General features: G+C 37.9%; 1 protein-coding gene across 18 annotated transcripts in view; it reads left to right on the top strand.

Moving 5' to 3' along the window:
• The window catches only part of NEK1 (NIMA related kinase 1), a 209,821-nt gene that overhangs the window by 164,136 nt on the left and 20,136 nt on the right, over positions 1 to 25,549 (top strand). For 13 of the 18 annotated variants that reach the window (XR_011386263.1, XM_070068291.1, XM_008249738.4 and 10 more), the window contains 6 exons: positions 1,724 to 1,812; positions 2,752 to 2,999; positions 12,435 to 12,586; positions 16,099 to 16,307; positions 17,940 to 18,070; positions 18,222 to 18,354. Coding sequence is in view for 14 of the 18 variants with exons in the window: in XM_070068291.1 (XP_069924392.1) it covers positions 1,724 to 1,812; positions 2,752 to 2,999; positions 12,435 to 12,586; positions 16,099 to 16,307; positions 17,940 to 18,070; positions 18,222 to 18,354 (962 nt within the window). In the remaining 4 variants the exon portion in view is untranslated. Of the gene's footprint in view, positions 1 to 1,723; positions 1,813 to 2,751; positions 3,000 to 12,434; positions 12,587 to 12,969; positions 13,094 to 16,098; positions 16,308 to 17,939; positions 18,071 to 18,221; positions 18,355 to 25,549 lie in introns of all 18 variants that reach the window. The other 5 variants (XR_011386262.1, XR_011386261.1, XR_011386260.1 and 2 more) reach the window with 2 other exon arrangements.

The following is a 25,549-nucleotide window of genomic DNA, read 5'->3' as shown; positions in this document are numbered from 1 at the left end:
CTTCCTGTGAGGGTTAAAGTATTTTTTGTGAATATCATTTTGTTCATTTTTCTGTGCTGCACACTATTTTTTTAAACTCTGCACCATTTAATACAAATTCAACTACAAATTACTTTGTTTACTTAACCATATATCTTAATCAGTTTACACAGATCTCTGCATCATTTTTTAAAATTTTATTTAAATTATACAAGCTTCATGTGTTTCACAGTTTCACATATGCAGATTTAGGAAGATAGTGACACTTCCCCTCCTCTAACCTCTCTGTCACTCACGCTCCAACACTTCCTTATCCCTCACTGATTCCCACTCTTAATTTTTAGTAAAATCTGCTTTCAGTTTACTTAATGATCATATAGCTAATCCTACACTAAGTAAAAGAGTTCAACAAATAGTATGAAGAAAAAAACCCAACACTGTTCTTCTGTGGAAGATACAAGGGCTGTAAACAATCATCAAATCTCAAAATGTCTATTTCACTCCAATACATTGCATTTCAGTTTCACTGTTAGTTACCTCAGACCAGGGAAAACATAAGATATCTGTCTTTTTGGGACCGGCTTATTTTATGAAGTATAATGATTTCCAGTTATGTACATCTTGTTGCAAAAGACAGGATTTCTTTTTTTTTTTTTTATATAGCTGAGTAGTACTCCATAGTGTATATATACCATAATTTCTTTATCAAGTCAACAGTTGATGGACATCTGGGTTGATTCCATGTCTTAGCTATTGTTAATTGCACTGCAATGAACATGGGATTATAGATAACTCTTTCATATTCTGATTTCTTTTGGTTTGGGTAAATTCCCAGGAGTGGGATAGCTGAGTCATATGGTAGGTCTGTATTCAGATTTCTGTGGTATGTCCATATTGTCTTCCACAGTGACTTTTCTTTTCTTTTCTTTTCTTTCTTTCTTTTTTTTTTTTTTTTTTTGACAGGCAGAGTGGACAGTGAGAGAGAGAGACAGAGAGAAAGGTCTTCCTTTGCCGTTGGTTCACCTTCCAATGGCTGCCGTGGCCAGGCCACGGCACTGATCCACTGGCAGGAGCCAGGTGCTTCTCCTGGTCTCCCATGGGGTGTAGGACCCAAGTACTTGGGCCATCCTCCACTGCACTCCCTGGCCACAGCAGAGAGCCGGCCTGGAAGAGGGGCAACTGGGACAGAATCTGGCACCCCGACTGGGACTAGAACCCGGTGTGCTGGCGTCGCAAGGCGGAGGATTAGCCTAGTGAGCCGTGGCACCGGCCCCACAGTGGCTTCTTTGCATCGTTTTTAACAGCTTCATGATATTCCATAATATTTATCATGATTGTTTTTATATATTCCACTATTTTGCAACATTTGGATTCACTAAAATAGTGATTCTCTGACAGCACACATTAGACTCACTTTGAGATTTTCTGAAACAAATTGCTGGTCTTTATCCTCCAGTGTTTCTGATTCATATGTTCAGGGTGGGTCTCAGACTTCATTTCTAATGTGTTTCCGTATGTTGCGGTTGTTGGGACCATGCTTTGAGAACCATGGTGAGGCTTGTTATTGTGAATGATTAATGATTGGAGAATGTCTGAAAAGAGTAAAAGACACAGCATGGTTATGAGAGAAATACTTGGAAGAGAGATTCTAGGTTGCTGGTAAACTTGGAACTCATTTTCTGTGTTTTAGACTACTTTTATTTCTGGTAAACTGTTTTTCTACTGGTGTATCCATCTGTGGCAGGTTGGAAGACAAGACCACCATTCAGCACAATGAATTGTCTGAAGATGGAATCTCAAGGAATGTGGACCAACTTAGTGAAGTTCATATAGGTAAGCACCATTGCATTAATCTAGTTACTTTCTGCAAAGTTGCTAACCTGCTTGGGCAGCATAAAAATATAGAATATCCTTTACTAATCATTTTAGTCATTTAAAAAAAGTAAAGGGGGGCTGACATTGTGCCAAAGTGGGTTAAAAAGCCACTTGCGATGCCAGCATCCCATTATCAGAGTGCTGGTTTGAATACCAGCTGCTCTGCTTCTGATCCAGCTTTCTGCAAATACACCTGGGAGATAGCAAAAGAGGCTCAAATGCTTGGGCACCTGCCACCAATGTGAGCCTAAAATGGAGGCCCTGGGTTCTGGTTTGGTCTGGCTCATCCAGGCTGTTGCAGCCATTGGAGGAGTGAACCAGTGGGCGGTAGATCCCTCTCTCTTTCTTTCTCTCTTCTCTCTCTTATTCTGCCTTTCAAATAAATAAATAAATATTTTAAGAAGAATATAATGAGCATAGAGCTCTAGACTCTGCACTAATAATATGATTTGTTGGCAACAAGGGCCATGTGAATATTTGGTCATTTATATTCTTGAGTGTTCCAAATGAAAATAATTACTTATCTGAGCTAATGTTTTAAGGACTCTAAGTAAGTGAATGTAAATTTTTCTGTCTAACCTATAGAAATAAATATAAATTAGAACAAGATATGAGGGTCTGAATATGATTTTTTTCACATTCCCTTGAGTTTATATCTATATTTAGATCTTACAATATAATGAAATATATAACAAATTCAATGTACTTTCTGAAAATAAAATATGTCCTGTTAAAGATTATTTATAAGGAAATGTACCTATGTGTTCATTTTGTTTTCCTGAAAGATATGGGATTTTTTGTTGGAATTCTTATTAAATAGTATGCCATATCAATATTACTTTGAATTTTATGAGAACTATATTGACTTTTCCACATAATCTACTCTTTATACCACAGAACCTGGAATAGATGATTGTAAATACTCTAAAAGTGATGTAGCTAAATCTATGCAACCAGAACCGTTTTTCCATAAAGTGGTTCATTCTGAATACTTGAATGTCATTTCTCAAGTTCAACCAATTCAGTGTTCTCCAGAAGAATCCTTTCCACTTCGATCTCGCTCTGATTCACCTCCAAAAATTAAAAACAAGAATTCCTTGCTGATTGGACTTTCAACTGGTCTGTTTGATGCAAACAACCCAAAGGCAAGTAAGATCCTCACATAGAAAATCTTTCCTTTTGATAACATATCTCAGTGATTGTTTTCCCTGAAAAATATAATGCTGAGTTTTAATCTCTTAAAAACACAAATATGCACATATCAGAACAAATACAATAGAAAAACTCGTTCCTTTCTACTGTAATTCTGAACACAAATTGCAATTGAGTGTACCACTAGGATAAAGAATATTTTTTTAACTCCCTGGTCATAATTCTTTTTATAGGGTCTACTTTGATTTAAGCAAAATACCTCCCTCACATGCTCATGCACTATTTCTCACTATCCAACCTGCCTTCCATTTTTAGTATGAGACCAAGTTAAGCAATGTATCATAAATGAAGGAAGAGGCCATACTGCTTCATTTGTATGTAAGAGGATTGATAAATGTTCATATGCACTTGCTGGTAAAATTTTTTCAGATCTCTTATTTTTTCTCATTTGCTGTTTCTAAATATATGTAACCAGATTTTTCTTATTAAGAAATTAAAACATTTTGTCTCTGTGAATTTTTGATATATAAAATTATTACAAAAATAGGACTTTGTTGGGCACGCATTTAGCTTACCACTTAAAATGCTGGTTAGAGAGCAGGTGTTGTGATACAACAGGATAAGTGGCCACTTGGGATGCCCACTTCCCATATCAGAGCCAGTCCCGGCATCTCTGCTTCTTTTTTTTTTTTAACTTTTATTTAATGAATATAAATTTCCAAAGTACAGCTTATGGATTACAATGGCTTCCCCCCCCCCCCATAACTTCCCTCCCATCTCCCGCTCCCTCTCCCCTTCCATTCACATCAAGATTCATTTTCAATTCTCTTTATATACAGAAGATCAGTTTAGCATATATCAACTAAAGATTTCAACAGTTTGCACCCACACAGAAACACAAAGTGAAAAATACTGTTTGAGTACTAGTTATAGCATTAAATCACAATGTATAGCACATTAAGGACAGAGATCCTACATGAGGAGTAAGTGCACAGTGACTCCTGTTGTTGACTTAACAAATTGACACTCTTGTTTATGGCGTCAGTAATCAGCCTAGGCTCTTGTCATGAGTTGCCAAGGCTATGGAAGCCTTTTGAGTTCGATCTTATTCAGACAAGGTCGTAGTCAAAGTGAAGTTCTCTCCTCCCTTCAGAGAAAGGTACCTCCTTCTTTGATGACCTCTTCTTTCCACTGGGATCTCACTCGCAGAGATCTTTCATTTAGGTCATTTTTTATTTTTTATTTTTTATTTTTTTTTTGCCAGAGTGTCTTGGCTTTCCATGTCTGAAATACTCTCATGGGCTCTTCAGCCAGATCTGAATGCCTGAAGGGCTGATTCTGAGGCCAGAGTGCTGTTTAGGACATCTGCCATTCTGTGAGTCTGCTGTGTATCTCGCTTCCCATGTTGGATCGTTCTCTCCCTTTTTTATTCTATAAGTTAGTATTTTCAGACACTAGTCTTATTTATGTGATCCCTTTGACTCTTAGACCTATCAGTGTGCTCAATTGTGAACTGAAATTGATCACTTGGACTAGTGAGATGGCATTGGTACATGCCACCTTGATGGGATTATATTGGGATCCCCTGGCACGTTTCTAACTCTACCATTTGGGGCAAGTCAGCTTGAGCATGTCCCAAATTGTACATCTCTTCCCTCTCTTATTCCCACTCTTATATTTAACAAGGATCACTTTTCAGTTAAGTTTCAACACTTAAGAATAATTGTGTATTAATTACAGAGTTCAACCACTGGTATTAAGTAGAACAACAACAACAAAAAACTAAAAAGGATAAAGTATTACGTTGTTCATCAACAGTGATGACAAGGGCTGATCAAGTCACTATTTCTCATAGTGTCCATTTCACTTCAACAGGTTTTCTTTTTAGGTGCTCAGTTAGTTGTCACTGATCAGGGAGAACATATGATATTTGTCCCTTTGGGACTGGCTTATTGCACTCAGCATGTTTTCCAGATTCCTCCATCTTGTTGGAAATGACCAGATTTCATTGTTTTTGACTGCTGTATAGTATTCTATAGAGTACATGTCCCATAATTTCTTTATCCAGTCTACTGTTGATGGACATTTAGGTTGATTCCACGTCTTAGCTATTGTGAATTGAGCTGCAGTAAACATTAAGGTGCAGACTGCTTTTTTGTTTGCCAATTTAATATCCTTTGGGTAAATTCCAAGGAGTAGTGTGGCTGGGTTGAATGGTAGGGTTATATTCAGGTTTCTGAGGAATCTCCAAACTGACTTCCATAGTGGCTTAACCAGTTTGCATTCCCACCAACAGTGGGTTAGTGTCCCTTTTTCTCCACATCCTCGCCAGCATCTGTTGTTGGTAGATTTCTGAATGTGAGCCATTCTCACCGGGGTGAGGTGGAACCTCATTGTGGTTTTGATTTGCATTTCCCTGATGGCTAGTGATCCTGAACATTTTTTGATGTGTCTGTTGGCCCTTTGGATTTCCTCTTTTGAAAAATGTCTGTTGAGATCCTTGGCCCATCTCCTAAGTGGGTTATTTGCTTTGTTGTTGTGGAGTTTCTTGTTCTTTCTGTAGATTCTGGTTATTAATCCTGTATCCGTTGCGTAGTTTTCAAATATTTTTTCCCATTCTGTCGGTTACCTCTTCACTTGCCTGTTTCTTTTGCAATACAGAAACTTCTCAACTTGATGCAATCCCAAAAGTTAATTTTGGCTTTGACTGCCTGTGCTTCTGGGGTCTTTTCCAAGAAGTCTTTGCCAGTACCTATATCTTGCAGGGTTTCTCCAATGTTCCCTAATAATTTGATGGCCTTGGGTCGTAGATTTAAGTCTTTAATCCATGTTGAGTGGATTTTTGTGTAAGGTGGAAGGTAGGGGTCTTGCTTCATGCTTCTGCCATGGAAATCCAGTTTTCCCAGCAACATTTATTGAATAGACTGTCCTTGCTCCAAGAATTGGTTTTAGATCCTTGATCAAGTATAAGTTGGCTGTAGATGTTTGGGTTGATTTCTGGTGTTTCAATACTGTTGCATTGGTCTATCCATCTGTTTCTGTACCAGTACCATGCTGTTTTGATTACAACTGCCCTGTAGTGTGTCCTGAAATCTGGTATTGCCAGCACCTCTGCTTCTGATTCGTCTTCCTGTTAATACATCCTGAGAGGCAGCAGATGATGGCTTAAGTACTTGGGCTCCTACTGACCCTTTGGAACACCAGAATGGTGTTCTGGGTGCCTGGTTTTGGCCTAGTCCAGCTATCTAGCTGTTGTGGTCATTTGGATAGTGAATTGGAAGATGAATGATCTCTCTCTCTTTCTCTCCCTCTCCCTCTCCCTCTCCCTCTCCCTCTCTCCCTCTCTCCCTCTCTCCCTCTCTCCCTCTCTCCCTCTCTCCCTCTCTCCCTCTCTCCCTCTCTCCCTCTCTCTCCTCCCTCTCTCCCTCTCTCCCTCTCTCTCTCTCTCTCTCTCTCTCTCTGTGTGTGTGTGTGTGTTGCTCTACCATTCAACTAGATGAAAATAAATAAGCATTGAAAAGCAATGCCTGGATAGGATCTCCCATACCATGTCACAGAGTGCTTGGGTTTAGTTCCCAGCTTCCTAATACAGATCCCAGGAAGTGTCAATGATAAGTGATAGAGTTCCTGCCACCCATAGGATTTTCATATGTTGAACCAATCCTGCATAGCAGGATAAACCCACTTGGTCTGATCTTTCTGACATGTTGTTGGATTCTATACACTAGTATTTTGTTGAGAATTTTTACATAAATGTTTATAAGTCTGAATTTAAGGAACTCAGAGTATTATAAATATATAGATATATGCATTCATCTATAAACTGTACCAAAGCATTTTATAATCAAACTGCTTGAAACCAGTGATAAAATCTGAAGAAATCCAGAGGGGGAAAAAAGCATATTACATGCAAAGAATGTACCTTTTTCTGGTTTTGAAATTGAGGTGATGCTGGCTTCATAGGAAGAGTTTAGGAGGATTCCCTCCCTTTCAAGTTTTTTTCATAATTTAAGAATTGGGATTAGTTCTTTAAAAGTTTGGTGAGGTTCAGCAGAGATGCCATCTGGTCCTGAGCCTTTCTTTGTTGGGAGGGTCTATGTTACTGATTCGATATCTGTCTTGGTTATTAGTCTATTTAGATTTTCTATATTTTCATGACTCAATTTTGGAAAATTTTGTGAGTAAAGAAATCCATTTTTTTCTGAATTTTTCAATTTGTTGGCATATAGCTGTTTTTAGTAAGTCTGATGATTCTTTTTATTTCTGTGATCTCCAGTAACATCTCCTTTTTCATACCTGATTTTATTAATTTGGGTCTTCTCCCAACTCCCCCTTCCTTTTTTTTTTTTTGTTAGTTGGGTCGATGATATATTAATGTTGCTTATTTTTTCAAAAACCAGCTCTTCATTTCATTGATATCTTGTATCATTTTAGTTTGTTTCTTTACTTCCTTTTTACTCATGTTCTAATTTTTTTAAAGATTTATTTACTTATTTGAAATGCAGAGTTACAGAGAGGCAGAGGCAAAGAGAAAAAGAGAGGTTTTCCAGGGTTGGCGCTCTGGCATAGTGGGTAAAGCTGCTGCCTGCAGCGCCAGCATCCCAAAAGCCAATTCAAGTCCGGCTGCTCCACTTCTGATCCAGGTCTCTGCTGTGGCCTGGGAAAGCATTAGAAAATGGCCCAAGTCCTTGGGCCCCTGCACCCATGTGGGAGATGAAGAAGAAGCTCTTGGCTTTGGATCGGCTCAGCTCTGGCTATTGGTGGCCAATTGGGGAGTGAACCAGTAGATGGAAGACCACCCCCACCCCCCGCCTCTCCTTCTCTGTTTGTATAACTCTGACTTTCAAATAAATAAATAAATCTTTAAAAGAGAGGGAGAGGTCTTCCGTCTGCTAGTTCAGTCTCCAAATGGCTGCAACAGCTGGACCTGAGCCAATCTGGAGCCAGGAGCTTCTTCTGGGTCTCCCACGAGGGTGCAGGGGCCCAAGAACTTGGGCCATCTTCTACTGCTTTCCCAGGCCACAGCAGAGACCTGGATCAGAAGTGGAGCATCTGGGGCTTAAACTGGTGCCCATATGGGATGCCAGCATTGCAGGCGGCAGCTTTACCCTCTATGCCACAGTGCCGGCCCCCATACTCCAATTTTAATTATTTTTTTCCTCCTACTAATTTAAGGATTGGTTTATTGTTTTTTAAATCCTTGAGATGCATTGTTAGATAATTTATTTGATGTCTTTCCAGTTTCTTGATGTAGGCACTAATTGCTATAAACTCCCCTCTTAACATTGCTTTTGCTCTCTGTAATCCTTAAGTTTTAAACTGTTATGTTGTCATCTATTTCTAAGAATTTTTTTATTTCTCTTTTGATTTCTTCTATGACCCATTGTTTATTCTGGAGTATGTTTTTCAGTCTCCATGTGTTTGCATATTTTCTAGAGTTTCTTACGTTGTTAATTTCTAGCTTCATTCCTTTGTGGTCATAAAAGATACATGGTATGATTTCAATTATTTTTTAATTTGTTGAGACTTGTTTTATGGCCTGGCATATGGTCTATCCTAGGGAAAGTTCCATTCACTGATGAAAAGAATGTGTATTTTGCAGCTTCGGGATGAAATGTTCAGTAGAGATCAGTTAGGTCTATTTGGTCAATATTGTAGACTTGCTCCATTGTTTCTTTGTTGATTATTTTGTCTAGTTCATCTGAATACTGATGAAAATGCATTATTACTGTATTGTAGCCTATGTCTCCCTTTATATCCATTAATAATACTTTTAAATAGTCAGGTCCACTAGCATTGAGTGAATATACATTTATGATAATCACATCTTCCTGTTGAATTAATCCCTTAATGATTAGATAATGCCCTCCTTTGTCTCTTTTAATAGTCTTTGTCTTAAAGTCTATTTTGTCTGTAATTAGGATAGCTACTCCTCATTTCTTATTTCTGTTAGCCTGGAATACCTTTTTCCATCCTTTCACTTTTAGTCTATGTGTATGTTTGTTGGTGAGGTGTGTTTCTTGCAGGCAGCAGATAGATGGGTCTTGTAATCTACTTGTCAAGCTCCAGTTGCTAGGAGATTTGAGAGGTAGACCCAGCGTGCCTCTGGATGCAGGCATAGGTGTGACCTAAGTGTATCTACCCCAAGGCTGCAGAAGGGAGACAGGATACACATCCTTGATGGCAGGTGAGACATAAAGTAGGGAAGGGTGTGCACTTTATCAGTGCCTTCTCTCAGGTTTACCTTCAGTCATTTAGTCCTGCCTCCCTTAAGGGAGCATAAATAAAGGATGGAGAGACACCAGTATATTCTGCTGATACTTTTCTTTCTGGAGATAAAAGCAGAAGATTGACCTCTATGAAGATTTGAGCATTTATTTTTAGAATTGATTTCCTCTCTGAAAGTTTGAGAATTTCTTTTCTTGTTGCAGCATCTGCAGAGTGGGAAAAGAGAAAGATTAATATACAATTCACAAATAGAAAATTGCCTTAAATGTCCTCTTTTGATTTACTAAAATATGCATTCTTATATAACTTCTATAATTTTTATCTTTGGTAAGAGTACACATTTTTTTAAGTTAATGTTTCAAATCAATTTGTGCAGCAGCTTAAGTTGCTGCTTGAGACACCTGCATCCCATGTTGAGGTGCCTTGTTTGGGTCCAGGCTACTCTGCTTCCCAGCCAGCTTACTGCTAATGTGCATCCTGGAACGCAGGATGGTATCTCAAGTACTGGAGTCCTCGTTGCCCATGTAAGAGACCTGGGTGGCGTTCCAGGCTCCTGGCTTCAGCCTGGCCAGCTGTTGGATGCTGCATTTGGGAAATGACAGTGGATGGAAGATCTGCCTCTCTCCATCTCTCTGCTTTTCAAAGAAGGTGAATGAAAGTTAAAATGCTTAAAAATGTTTTGGGGCTGGTGTTATGGTGAAGCAGATAATACTGCCTCTTGGGACACCCAAAACCCATATCACAGTACCTGGAATTGAGTCCCACATCTGCTTCCAATCCAGCTTCCTGATAATGTACGTAGGAGGCAGTGATGATGGCTCAAGTACTTGGGTTTCTGTCAGCAACACAGGAGACCTAGATGGAGTTCCTGGCTCCCGATTTTGGCCTGATCCAACCTGGCTATTGTGGGTATTGGAGTGAACCAGAGTATAGAAAATCAATCAATCAGTCTTTCTCTCTCTCTCTCTCTCTCTCTGGCTTTAAAATAAATAAATACAACTTTTTATAAGATTTATTTATTTTTATTTGAAAGGGAGAGAGAGGGAGGGAGGGAAAGAGATTGAATGAATGAATGAATGAATATGAATTGGTCTTCCATCAGCTGGTTCACTCCCCAAATGGCTGCAATGGCTGGGGGTGGGCCAGGCTAAAGCTAGGAGACAAGAGCTTCTTCAGGTCTCCCACATTGGTGCAGGAGCCCAAGGACTTTGGCCATCTTCCACTCCTTCCAGGCACATTAGCAGGGAGCTGGATCTGTAATGGAGCAGTTGGGACTTGAACTGGTGCCCATGTGGGATGCTGGCACTGCAGGCAGAGGCTTAACCTTTTACACCACAGCACTGACCTCATAAATACAGCTTTTTAAAAAATGTTTTAAAGTTTCCTAAAATATTGCTCTTGAGTTTGATCTTACAGTGGTATCAAATGTTAGCTGTGTAAGTTATGGTGTAGAGAATGTAGAGAAAAATCTATAAATGAGGTCAGATCTAAGGGAACATGTTAGGGATGAGCTATTTTCAGGAGGATTTGTGTGGATGTTAAAAGTATAGAATACTGTTTAAATAATATGAAAAAGTAGTAGAATCAGAATTATAGAATGGAAAGTGTTCTTACATGGAAGCTTTCTGAGATGAGTATCCTAACAAAACTTCACAATATATTCAAGAACACAGTGAACTTAAGGGATTTTTTTATTGGGTGGTTATTAAGCTCATTCCAGGAGGCCAGTTGTCAAAGTACATAAACGTTTGAAATTTATTCCTAACTATCTTATTTTATGCTGGCGTGTAAAAGTTACTTTAATAATGAAAGGAATAAACTGGAATTGAGGTTATTTTACCAGGACTTAGTAAAATGTGTCACAACCTTAAAAAGTCTTTCTGTGTAGTCCCCTCAAATTTAGGTGTATAGTGCATGTGTGCTGTTTATTTTTATGGATAAGCAACAAAACTTCATGAGTATCTGTTTACATACTGCTGATTTATAATATATGGAGTTCAAAGTGTTAAAATAATAAACAAGTCAAGTGTAAGTAGTTCTGACAGTGGGAAAGTCATCAAAAGAAACACTTTCCTTGCCGTGAAGTACTTTAACAATAGTGTATCTCTACCAGCTTCACCAACAGCTGGGTATAAATTATGGTCAAATAATGGAAATCTATCCTTTTTATTGTTCTCAAAAGCAGATTGTACCAATAAAATTGGCTGTGTATATAAATTTTCATTAATGTGCTAAACGATGTGTTTTCCTCACAGTCTACCATCTGGCGTAAGGCTCCTATCAGGGACTTAGTAGTCATGTTTCAAATATCACAGATTCCTTTAGGGTGAAGCCCACACAGAGATTTATGTATGTAGTTATTTGTTTCATAGCTCTGTCTATCCATCACATTCTAATTGTTGAAAGGTTGGTAGACAGCGGCTATTCCTGTTATCCCTGTTCTTATCCTACATACATTAAATTTTCAACACTTCAACTGTGCATTGTTTTTTCTCAACTCAGTTGGCTGGGTTTCTTCTCTCTGCTGTCAGAGATGATTCTCAGCACTGACAGCAAAACCTTTGTCCTTTCTGTGATTCCCCTCAATGGGAGAGGCTTCATTTATACTCCCTTGCTCAGGAAAGCAGTTTTAGTCTTCTCTATACTAATTTCATGCCTTGGTTTGACCAGCATTGTCTACCCAACAGGCAGCTCCTATGATTAGGTGATAAATAGGGCTGCCAATTTGGTGTGATCGTGTTTAACTGAGCTTCAGACTAAATCCCTCCAGCATATGGACAAGATTATTTGGGGATAGTTCATCATTAGGAAGGTGAGAGAAATACTTAGCAGAATTACATGAAACAGAAACAATATGCGCCATGAATGAGAAGCAGAGAATGGACAGTTCACCATCTGATTTCTGAGAGATTTATTTCCTTTTTCATTCCATATGTTTACCTAAATAAACACCTCTCCCCACTTTTTAAAGGTGACATCAAAACTCAAGCATAACTTAACAAGTTTTATCTGAGGAAAAGTAGAACTGAAATTCAAGAGAATTAGATTCTAACTTGGGGGTAATCAGATGCAAATCCCTAGCTCTGTGTATGATCTCTATACTAAATAAAATAACAAAATTATTGTTAGCTCCAGTTTTTTCTTTCATCTTTATTCTTAATATTCTTACTCCTAATTAGGACTTTGTTCACATTTTTTAGATGCTGAGAACATGTTCACTTCCAGATCTCTCAAAGCTGTTCAGAACCCTGATGGATGTTCCCATTGTAGGAGATGTTTGCCATGACAGTCTTGAAATAGATGAAATTGAAGATGAACACATTAAAGAAGGACCTTCTGATTCTGAAGACATGTGAGCATACTGCCCTTATGCCATTATGAAATACTAGCATTAGTATAATTTCTCCATTTATGTAAAAATTTCTAAAGAAGGTGGCTTACCTAGGTAATTTTGAAAAATATGTCTGTAACTGACTTTCCATTACCACTTTCACTTTTCACAACTTAAAGTACAGTAATGCAAAGCTTAATAATGTCTAAATATAATGTAACTTAATCTCAACTGAGGAATTTAGGAAAATGGTTTCTGCTGTATTCACTGTTTCCTGTCCATTTATCCACTAAACATCCAGCATACTGACCTGCACGTGGTAGGTGTTTATAAATACTGGTTAAATGAATGAATTTTAGTAGGATAATGACTATTTAATGTTGGATCACCACCACTTGACACAGGGATTACAATGGAAAATTGTGAAGTAATTAATACTCTACAATTCCCAAGGAAAATGACCAGAAAACTCCACATGTACCTCCTGCCATGTGGGATATCAAAACTATATCAATAGGGAGTTAACAGGTAAACTAATTGTTCTGTGTGTGTAGATGTATGTGTGCGTGCACACATGCCAGTGTGTAGATGTGTGTTCTATGTGTAATTTGATTGCATTCTTATGATTCCTTTCCTTGTGATTTATGGAGAATTAGAATCCAGGAAGGAAATTTAACAAGAACACTTTGAGATCTTGGAGTGAGGGCCCTTAGGTAATATATGTGTGCTTCAAAAAACTCTGGAAAACAGTGGAATTTAAAGATAAGTTTACTTTTGGTGCAAAAATTTTGAAATCCATGAATATCCTTTTATAGTATACATTTCCCAGTGCCCTGTTAACCTTAGGTCATCAGCCCTCTAGCCCCTGAAACAGTATTAGAAACTTTTTAGGGAAGTAAAACCAGAGCACTCTAAAGTGTTCAAGAAGGTACTTTTGTTCCAATTGCTTGAAGAATAAGCTATAAAATGTTAGCATTTATAAATTTATTTATGATATTTTTTACCTCTGCCTTTTTATAGAACATTTATTGTGATCTGATTAAGGGCATTATATCAGTTTCACAACTTTTCCTTCCATAACACATAAACCAGGACTATTGCATCTGGCACGTTTTGTTTTTTCTTCAGTCTTGCTTATTTGTAATGAAGCTTGTCTTTTCTTGGAAGGTTATCTTTTTTCATTTCTCATTAAGTTCTGTAGATCTTTACTAGTGAACCTACAATTTGGAGTCAAAATTTTTACATCTTTATTTGTTTTACTTGACATTGTTCATTAAGCATTTTGCTGTTTGTTTTTTTTTTTTTTAAGATTTATAAATTTATTCGAAAAGTAGAGTTACAAAGAGGCAGAGGCAGAGAGAGAGAGAGGTTGTCCATCTGCTAGTTCGTTCCCCAAATGGCTGCAACGGCCAGAGTTGTGCCAGTCAGAAGCTAGGAGCCAGGAACTTCTTCCAGGTTTTCCACACGGGTGCAGGGACCCAAGGACTTGGGCCATCTTGTACTGCTTTTCCAGGCCATAGCAGACAGCTGGTTCAGGAGTGGAGCAGCTGGTACTCAAACTGGTGTCCATATGGGATGCCAGTCCTACAGGTCACCGGTTTACCTGCTATGCCACAGCACCAGCCCCAAGAACTTTACTTTTGTGTTATTATTAACCCTATGGAAGACACAACTTTCAGCAACTTTATAGCTGGTAGAATGCTAATTGTTTTCCCAAAATTTTCCTAAGATCAATTTTTATTAAAGTGAACTGTAGTTTATTTGCTATTTGTGTTCTTTTAGTTTCTAGTTGATGACAGCATTTCATTTTAAAATTTAAGTTAGAATCCTTTAGTATTATTTGAAAATGAACTTTAAAAAATAGTTATTCTATATCTATACAGAAAATTTTCACTGGATGTTTCTCTTTGGGAAATAATTTTGGTCCAAATTTTACTCGAAATATAAGAACGCCAACCAAAATGTGAATGTACAGCTAGATTTTAAAGTAGCTCAAGGGGTTTTTGAATGTTAATTTCATAAAACATAATTTTCTCATGTTTTTCTTACAATGATAGGCTTAGCAGCCTCACAAACTTGAATACCATCTATACAGGGCCCTACTTTCTCTAATCTGGCTACTAGAAGATTTTATCAGCAAGGCAAATGTTTAGTCATTGTAGTAATATTACAAAGTAGACATGCATGATTTAGTCAGTCTTATAATTAAGTATTATGTTAAATGTAACTAATGGCATGATTGAAAAGATGAGACTCTCATTCTGATTAGATGCTTTCCTTTTCTATAGCTGCTACTAAGTCCAACTGTAGAAGTTTGTACACATAAGTATAAAGATATTTCTTCATATTTCTTTTTCTATGAATAGAAATTTTATTTAAGATCTTGTGTAATACTGTTTATATTTTAGTTCTTTAGTAAATGGTTGCTTGAGTCTAGACATTTAGAAGGCCTTACTTGGTCCTTTTGTCCTATTTTATCAATTTTTCTGTTCAATGAAATCCTCAAATTTGATACATAATCTCTTTCAGAAGTCTTAATGTATATTCTAGAACCTTCATTAACTTAAATTCTCAATCTATAAGCTTTTGCATTTGCATGTCACTTTAGGGAAAAGAAGCATATCATAAGAGGAAAAAGTCTTTAAGTACATTTCTTGGGTATTGTAGAAGTGGTTAAAAAGTATATTTCAGTCCTCTGTCATATATTGATTGACTATGTGACTTTGAGTAATTTAGACATTCTGATTCAGTTTTCATGTCTCAAAAATGAACTTTATGTGGATAAAATTTTAAATAATAGGCTAAAATTACTTAAGAAAGTACTATATAAATGTAAGTTATTTTATGTATAAATTAGTTCATTCCAACATTTATAATCCCATGGAAATAGAATTAATATCCTGATAAATGCCTTGAAAATAAGATTCTCCAGTAAGATTATGATGGGTAGGATACTCTAATTATACAGGCAAGTCTATTTGTTATTATATATTTTAGAAACATTTTTAAGATTAAGCATCTTAGGGTTTCTCGTTGCCATTTTATTTAATTTAGCCCAAACATAAATTTAAATATTTCCATTTCTAAAAGTTGAAATATGCAATGGGCATTTATTATGGAAAGCCTTTGTAAAGATACAACTCTTAGGCAACTATATGAAGATTCTGCTGAGTATTTTATATTTATTGTAGAAAGCAAGTGAAAATCTTAAGTCTGAACTCTGAAAATATCAAAACATTGTCTCAAATTGTAAGCAGGGAGTAATATTTATGGTTTTATGATTCTTATTGGCAACTGATGAACATTTTAACACGTCATTTCCTGGATTATGTATTCCAGAGTATGTGTCATGTTCTGTATTTATCAATTGTATTCATCCTCATTTCATTGATTAAAAACTGTGTAGGCTTTTTCAGATTTCTTTTTATCTACTCTTAACATTTTTAAGTAGCATGGAGTGAATACATACTGAGTTAAAGTCAAATTTAAGAGTGAAGTAAAGTTTTACTGATGTTTAATTTTTAAAATTGCAGTGTTTTTGAAGAAACTGACACAGATTTACAAGAGCTTCAAGCCTCAATGGAACAGCTACTTAGGGAACAGCCTAGTGAAGAATATAGTGAGGAGGAAGAATCGGTCTTAAAGAACAGTGATGTAGAGCACACTGCAAATGGGACAGATCTGGCAGATGAGGATGACAATCCCAGTAGTGAAAGTGCACTGAATGAAGAATGGCACTCAGGTGTGTGATCACGGCTGTGGGCCTTTTCCTTTCACAGTGTGTGCAAACATTTCCAGGAGAGTATATTTTTCTGATACCTGATATAAACCATTTCCAACTTTAAATAAACCTGAGACATGCTTCCATCTTTGTTCCTTTTCTTTCTTTTTTTTTTTTTTTTTTTTTTGAGATTTATTATTTATTTATTTGAGAGGTAGAGTTACAGACAGTGAGAGAGAGACAGAGAGAAAGGTCTTCCTTCCGTTGGTTCACTCCCCAAATGGCCGCAACGGGTGGAGCTGCGCCGATCAGGAGCCAGGAGCTTCCTCCGGGTCTCCCACGTGGGTGCAGAGGCCCAAGCACTTGAGCCATCCTCCACTGCCTTCCTGGGCCACAGCAGAAAGCTGGACTGGAAGAGGAGCAACCGGGACTAGAACCGGTGCCCATATGGGATGCCAGCGCCACAGGCAGAGGATTAACCTAGTGAGCCGTGGCACAGGCCCCCCCATCTTTGTTCCTTTTCATTCTTTTTCTTTTCATGCAAATATGCATACAAGTACAGGTGTTCCGTTTCTTTCCCATTAATTATGGCAGGGATTTTTGGCATATTTTAATTCTGTTGTTCTCCATTCCTTGATTTATTTGTTCTCCATTTCTTGAGAGTTTTTTCAGTAATAAAAATAGTAACAGTATTCTTAGCACTTTGTTTTACAGAGAACTTCCACTACATATAGTGGTTGATTAGTGGGGTTAATACTGAAAGGAGTTTTTAAATCTTGATTTTTTTTTTGTTTGGAAACTATTGTGTTCATAACATTATCCCTAACATACATATAACTACATTATATTTATTTGAAAGAGCTGTGAAAATTAATATTATTCTCAAGTATCTTGAGCCATGAACATTGTAAAACATATTGGGCATTTATAATACTTTCTAGTGTTCTCCTAAAGCCTCAGGATGTGCATTTTCCGTTGTTTGCCCTCTGTAAACTTTTTCATGTTATAGTTTGTATTATCAACTTTTAAAAAATGATTTATTTGAAAGGCAGAGTTAGAGAGGAGAGACAGAGATCTTCCATCTGCTGGTTCACTCTAAAATGGCTGCAATGGCTGAGGCTGGGCAAGGCCAAAGCCAGGAATCTAGACTGCCATCCTAGTCTCCCATGTAGATTTCAAGGGCCAACGCACTCAGGCCATCCTCTGCCACTTTCCCAGGTACCTTAACAGGGAGCCGGATCAGAGGTAGAACAGCTGGGTCTTAAACCAGACCTCTGATATGAGATGCCAGTGGCTTAAGCAGTTGAACCACAGCACTGGCCCCATCAGCTTTTTCAAAGAAGCAGTTAGGAGTGGTTGTTTCAATCCAGAACATGCATGTTTTTTCCTCTTTTCATTAAATTAAAAGACATCTGTAGGGGTGTTTTTATTCTAATCTATTTTACTATTACATCCATTAAAGATTCCCAAAGTAATTTTCTTTTTAGACAGGTTATATCTACTTTGATTACTTATATAAATGACCAAAATTAAAATGACAAACACTATTTATATGGAAAGTAGAAGTCATCTATTTCAATGGCATTATTCACTTGTCACAGAATTCTTTTTATTATTGTATTTCTTAATATCTTCTTTTGATTATGTTTTCAGATAACAGTGATGGTGAGACCACTAGTGAGTGTGAATATGATAGTGTCTTTAACCATTTAGAGGAACTGAGACTTCACCTGGAGCAGGAAATGGGATTTGAAAAATTCTTTGAGGTTTATGAAAAAATAAAGGTAAAACATTTACTGTTGAAATGTGATATGTTTGAATATGAGAGATAGTTGATGGCTTTTATTGTTCATTAGGTTTATTATAAATAGTGAAGACTCCATTTAGAGAAAAGAAATCTTCAAATATTAATTTCTATTTGGTATTTTGGCAAAGGCTATTCATGAAGATGAAGATGAAAATATTGAGATTTGTAAAACAATAGTTCAGAACATTTTGGGAAATGAACATCAGCATCTTTATGCCAAGATTCTTCATTTAGTCATGGCAGATGGAGCCTATCAAGAAGGTAAGATTTCCTTACATGTCTTTATATTTTAAATAAATTTCAGAGAAACAGAATAATAAGTGTCAATTGATAATCTTATATAATATGCATTGTGCCAAAGTCTATATTGGAATCATATCTGTTTCTTTTAAGCAACTTTGTCATCTACCACCCTTCTTCCTCCTCCCTCTCCTATTCCCATTCTTACTTTTTTACTAAGATCTATTTTCAATTAACTTTATATACTTATGATTAACTCTGGGTCGAGTAAAGAATTCATTAAATAGTATGAAAAAAAAAACTCTTCCTCAACAGTTGAGATAAGAGCTGTTCAAAGTCATTGTTCCTCAACAGTTGAGATAAGGGCTGTTGCTCTCAAAGTGTCAATTTCACTTCTAAAGATTGCCTTTTAGGTGTTCTGTTAGTTATTACAGGTCAGAAAGAACATATGGTGTTTGTCCTTTTGGGACTGGCTTATTTCACTAAGTATGATGGTTTTCTAGTTTCATCCATTTTGTTGCAAATGACCGGATTTGGTTTTTTTTTCCCCACTGTGCAGTATGCTATGGTGTACATATCCCATAATTTCTTTATCTAGTCTTCAGCTGATGGGCATATGGGTTGATTCTATATCTTAGCTATTGTGAATTGAACTGCAATAAACATGGGGGTTTCATATGATGATTTAATTTCCCTGGGATAAATTCCCAGGAGTGGGATGGCTGGGTCATATGGTAGGTCTGTATTCAGATTTCTGAGGTATCTCCATATTGTCTTACACAGTGGTTATACCAGTTTAGATTCCCACCAACAGTGGATTAGGTACATCCCCCCGCCCCCCACCCCTGCCCCCTTGCCAGCCTCTGTTGTTTGTTGATTTCTGTAGGAAAGCCACTCTACAGGGGTGAGGTAAAATCTCATTGTGGTTTTGATTTGCATTTCCCTGACAGCTAGTGATCCTGAGGATTTTTTCATGTGTCTGTTGGCCATTTGGATTTCCTCTTTTAAAAAATGCCCGTTTAAGTCCTTTGCCCATTTTTTAACTAGACTGTTTGTTTCATTGTTGTTGAGTTTCTTGATCTCTTTGTATTCTGGTTATTAATCCTTTAACACTTGCATTGTTTGCAAATAATTTTTTTCATCCTGTCAGTTGCCTCTTCACTTTTCTGAGTGTTTCTTTCACAAGGCAGAAGCTTCTCAATTTGATGTAATCCCATTTGTCAATTTTGACTTTGATAGCCTGTTCTTCTGGGGTCTTTTCTAAGAATTCTTTACCAATGCCAATATCTTGCAGGGTTTCCCCAATATTTTCTAATAATTTGATGGTATCAGTTCATAGATTTAGATCTTTAATCCACTTTGAGTGGATTTTTTTGAGTAATGTGTAAGGTAGGGGTCTTGTTTCATACTTCTGCATGTGGAAATCCAATTTTCCCAACACCATTTGTTGAAGAGACTGTCCTTACTCCAGGGATTGATTTTAGCTTCTTTGTCAAAGATAAGTTGCTTGTAGATGCTTGGATTGATTTCTGGCATTTCTATTCTGTTCCATTGATGTATCAATCCAGTACCAGGATGTATCCATCCAGTACCAGGATGATTTGATTACAACTGCCCTGTAGTTTGTCTTGAAATCTGATATTGTGATACTTTTGGCTTTGTTATTGCTATGTTAGATTGCTTTAGCTATTCAGGGTTTCCTATGTTTCCATATGAATTTCAGCATAATTTTTTCTATATCTGAGAGGAATGTCCTTGATATTTTGACTTGTATCACACTGAATCTGTAAATTACTTTCAATAGTATGGGCATTTGATAATTTTTCCATTTTTTGTATCTTCTAATGTTTCTTTTTTTTAAGGTTTATTCATTTATTTTAATGTCAGAGTTATACACAGAGAGAAAGAGAGGCAGAGAGAGAGACAAATGTCTTCCATCTGCTGGTTCACTCCCCAATTGGCCGCAGTGGCCGGAGCTGTGCCAATTTGAAGCCAGGAGCCAAGAACTTTCTCCAGGTCTCCCACATTGGTGCAGGGGCCCGAGCACTTGGGCCATCTTCACTGCTTTCCCAAGCCATAGCAGAGAGCTGGATTGGAATTGGAGCAGCCAGGACTTGAACCAGTGCCCATATAGGATGCCAGCACTACAGTAAGTGGTTTTACCTGCTACACCACAGCACCAGCCCCCATGATCTTCTATTTCTTTAATGTTTTATAATTTTCATCATAGAGATCTTTGACATCCTTTGTTAAATTTATTCCAAGGCATTTAATCTTTTTGGTAACTATTTTGAATGAGATTGATCTTAGAAGTTCTTTCTGAGCCATGGCATTGTCTGTGTATACAAAGGCTGTTGATTTTTGTGTGTTGATTTTATATCCTGACACTTTACTAAACTCTTCTGTGAGTTCCAGTAGTCTCTTAGTGGAGTCTTTTGGGTCCCCTATGTGTAGTATAGGATCATGTCATCTGCAAATAGGGGTAGTTTGACTTCCTCCTTCACAATTTGTATTCCTTTAATATCTTTTTCTTGCCTAGTGGCCCTGGCTAAAATCAAAGACGACATTGAATAGCAGTGGTAAGAGTGGGCATCCTTGTCTGTTTCCATGTCTCAGTGGGAATGCTTCCAACTTTTCCACATTCAATAGGATGCTGGTTGTGAGTTTGTTATAAATTACCTTGACTGTGTTGAGGAATATTCCTTCTATTCCCAATATTAGAGTTTCCATCATGAAAGCATGTTGTATTTTATCAAATGTTTTCTCTGCATCTATTGAGATGATCATAGGGATTTTGGTCTTCAGTTTGTTAATGTGATATATCACATTGATTGATTTGTGAGTGTTAAACCATTGCTGCATACCAGGGATGAATTCCACTTGGTCCAGGTGAATGATCTTTCTGATACGTTATTGGATTTGATTGGCTAGTATTTTCTTGAGGATTTTTACATCTGTGTTCATCAGGGAAATTGGTCTGTAGTTCTCTTTCTGTTGTATCATGTTTAGGAATTAAGTTGAATGCAGGCTTCATAGAAAGCATTTGGGAGGATTCCTTCTCTTTCAATCGTTTTGAATAGCTTGTGAAGAATTGGAGTTAGTCCTTCTTTAAATGTCTGGTAGAATTCAGCACTGAAGCCATCCAGTCCTGGGCTTTTCTTTGTGGGGAGGGTCTTTATTACTCATTCAATTTCTGTCTTGTTTATGGTTCTTTTTAGGTTTTCTATGTCTTCATGGCTCAATTTAGATAGGTTGTATGTGTCCAAGAATTGAGCTGTTTCTTATAATGCATTCATGGTGTAAATTACTGACATGAGGACAGAGAATAATTCCATTTAAGTAGATCTGTTGAAGAGTATGATACCAGTTCTAGTCATACCCAGATGGTTCACCCCTCAGAGGATTCTCCATAAGAATTGTTTCAGTAGATTTTTTCATTCAGTTCAGAAACAATGTGGCTGGTTGGGGGTTCAGTTTTGGTTGTCTACTATGTGAACATACTGTTATTTTGCTTTGCCCCTAGAATGGAGAACTATAACAATCAAATGAGCCACTTGGTAGAATTGATACCCTCTTTTGACAACTGGGTGGCTTCAAAAGGATATATCCCTCCATAGAAAGCCATTCTTCCTGCAGAGAACCACAGATCAGACTAGGCCAGTATACTCATAAAACAATTAAAAGCAAATGTCTACCCCAACTGCCTTTTTAAAAGCAATTCTTAAAATATATGAAAAATATAAAAAAAAATGCTCACTATCACTGGCCAACAGGAAAATGCAAATCAAAACCACATTCAGAGAGCGACAAGATGGCGCAATAGGAAGGGAGCACACTGATAGTCCGGGGAGAGACAGTTTAATAAAAGTGGAGATACTGCAGGTTCAAGGAAGAGTAGGGGAAGAAACAGCAGAGGAAACTCTTCCAGAACACGTGATTCACAGTGGACCTGCGTGGAGAGCGTGGGAGCCCACAGTTCGGGACACCAGCGGCAGACTCAACACACCAGCGCTGGAACGTGAAATGAGCCGAACCTCAGTAGCCCAAGACACCAGCAGGCAAGCGAAAAGAGGAGACTAGAGGGAGTGACCCCGTGAGGGAAAGTTCACCAGGCTAACTAGAAGAGAGAGAGAGAAAAAAAAAAAGTGACCGATACAGACACGAGTTTCTCTCTCTCCGCTCACCTCTCAAAGGCGAGACAAAGAGCAGGCGCTATCTTGGACATACGTCATAAGCAGGACGACCTCAGGTCTGCACTGGCCCTGAGCCTAGCAGAAAAACCTGATTCTGGAGGGGGTGAATTATCAGGAGATTAGGACCCAGTGAATTTCTGGTGCTACTGAACTGAGAATGTGAAAAAAGAGACGGCAGGGGAGAGAACTCACGGAATTCACCTGAGTGCTCTCCAGAGACGCTACAATTCGGTAACCTTGGCAACCCAGTGGGAGATTGCAGGAGAATTTTAGCCCACACTGAGGGCAGAACAGATTCCCTGTGTGGTCCTTGGGAAAGAACTTCCGATCTCTGGCTCCTGTGGGTATTTCATTTGCCTGCTAACTACCTCCAGTTCCGTTCAGCTGTGTGGAATTACTTCCCTTTTGAATCAAAAAAAAGAGAGAGAGAGAGATTTGCCGCGCCTAACCTGGGAGTGTCACCTTTGGCACACCCCTGACCCTGAGGAACCAAACAGAACTCTCAGGCCACACCCATCTCAAGCCTCTAAGGCTCCATCAAAAACAGACAGTCCACTTAATCTAGAGTCAAAATATAACAAGAAAAAACACCACAGTGAAGAAAACAAAGAATATCTCCAATATGCCAAACAACAAACGCAAAAACCAAGGTAATAAGAACATGGTAGACACTATGACGCCCCCGAATGAAAAAGACATCCCAATTCAAGATTATGAAGATGATGAGATAGAAGAAATGCAAGAAGCAGATCTCAAAAAATTGGTAAGAACATTAAGAAGTTCTCAAAAACAAATTCTTGAACTACAGAAATCCTTAATGGACAAGATAGAAAATCTTTCTCGCAAAAATGAAATATTAAGGAGGAATCAAAATTAAATGAAACAACTAGTAGAACATGAAACTGATAGTGACAAAAAATCATAATGAAGTGAAGAAATCAATAAATCAAATGAAAAACACATTAGAGACCCTTAAAAACAGAATGGGTGAAGCAGAAGAGAGAATATCGGACTTAGAAGACAGAGAACTGGAAAGGATACAGTCAAACCAAAGAAAAGAAGAGGAAATCAGAAACCTAAAAAATATTGTGGGGAATCTACAGGATACTATTAAAAAACCCAACGTTCGGGTTCTAGGAGTTCCTGAAGGCATGGAGAGAGAGAGAAAGGATTAGAAGGCCTTTTTAGTGAGATAATAGCAGAAAATTTCCCAGGTTTGGAGAAGGACAGAGACATCCTAATACAGGAAGCTCATAGAACCCCTAGTAAACATGACCAAAATAGATCCTCACCACGACACGTTGTAATTAAAGGCAGCACAGTGAAACATAAAGAATAGATCCTAAAATGTGCAAGAGATAAACGTCAGATTACTCTCAGAGGATCTCCAATTAGACTCACAGCAGACTTCTAATCAGAAACCCTACAAGCTAGAAGGGAATGGCGAGACATAGCCCAAGTACTAAGAGAGAAAAACTGCCAGCCCAGAATATTATATCCTGCAAAGCTCTCATTTGTGAATGAAGGTGAAATAAAGACCTTTCACAGCAAACAGAAATTGAAAGAATTTGCCGCCACTCGTCCAGCCCTACAAATGATGCTTAAAGATGTGTTGCACACAGAAACACAGAAACACGGTCATCAATATGAAAGAAGGTAAAGGAAGGAAAGCTCACAGCAAAAGATCACAGGGAATTCAAAGCATATATTAGAAAATATCTGGCAAATGGCAGCGCAAAGTTACCACTTATCATTAGTCACATTGAACATTAATGGCCTGAACTGTCCAGTTAAAAAACACCGATTGGCTGATTGGCTTAAGGAACAAAACCCATCTATTTGCTGCTTACAAGAAACACATCTTTCCAACAAAGATGCATACAGACTGAAAGTGAAAGGCTGGAAAAAGATATTCCATGCCAACAGAAATGAAAAAAGAGCGGACGTAGCCATCTTAATATCAGACAACATAAACTTTACCACAAAAACTGTTAGGAGAAATAAAGAAGGGCATTATATAATGATTAAGGGATCAATTTAACAGGAAGATATAACAATTATCAATGTATATGCACCTAACTACAGGGCACTGGTTTATTTAAAAGATTTGTTAAGGGACTTAAAGGGAGACTTAGACCCCAATACAATAGTACTGGGGGACTTCAATACTCCACTCTCAGAAATAGACAGATCAACAGGACCGAAGATCAACAAGGATACAGTAGATTTAAATGACACTATAGCCCAAATGGATCTAACAGATATCTACAGAACTTTCAATCCTACAGCTAAAGATTTTACATTCTTCTCAGCAGTACATGGAACCTTCTCTAGGATTGACCACATACTAGGCCATAAAGCAAGTCTCAGCAAATTCAAAAGAATTAGAATCATACCATGCAGCTTCTCAGACCATAAAGGAATGAAGTTGGAAATTAGCAACTCAGGAATCCCTAGAGCATACACAAACACATGGAGATAGAACAACATGCTCCTGAATGAACAATGGGTCATAGAAGAAATTAAAAGAGAAATCAAAAATTTTCTAGAAGTAAATGAAGATAACAGCACAACATACCAAAACTTATGGGATACAGCAAAAGCAGTATTAAGAGGAAAGTTCATATCAATAGGTGCCTACATCAAGAAATTCGAAAGGCACCAAATAGAAGAGCTTTCAATTCATCTCAAGGATCTAGAAAATCTGCAGCAAACCAGAGCCAAATCTATTAGGAGAAGAGAAATAATTAAAATCAGAGAAGAAATCAACAGGATTAAATCCAAAAAAACATTACAAGCTGGTGCCGCGGCTCACTAGGCTAATCCTCCGACTTGCGGCGCCGGCACACCGGGTTCTAGTCCCGGTCGGGGCGCCGGATTCTGTCCCGGTTGCCCCTCTTCCAGGTCAGCTCTCTGCTGTGGCCAGGGAGTGCAGTGGAGGATGGCCCAAGTCCTTGGGCCCTGCACCCCATGGGAGACCAGGATAAGTACCTTGTTCCTACCATCAGATCAGCAAGACGCGC

The sequence above is a fragment of the Oryctolagus cuniculus genome, chromosome 2, assembly GCF_964237555.1.
Source record: "Oryctolagus cuniculus chromosome 2, mOryCun1.1, whole genome shotgun sequence".
Lineage (NCBI taxonomy): Eukaryota > Metazoa > Chordata > Mammalia > Lagomorpha > Leporidae > Oryctolagus > Oryctolagus cuniculus.
This window is presented reverse-complemented; position numbering and strand designations above follow the sequence as displayed.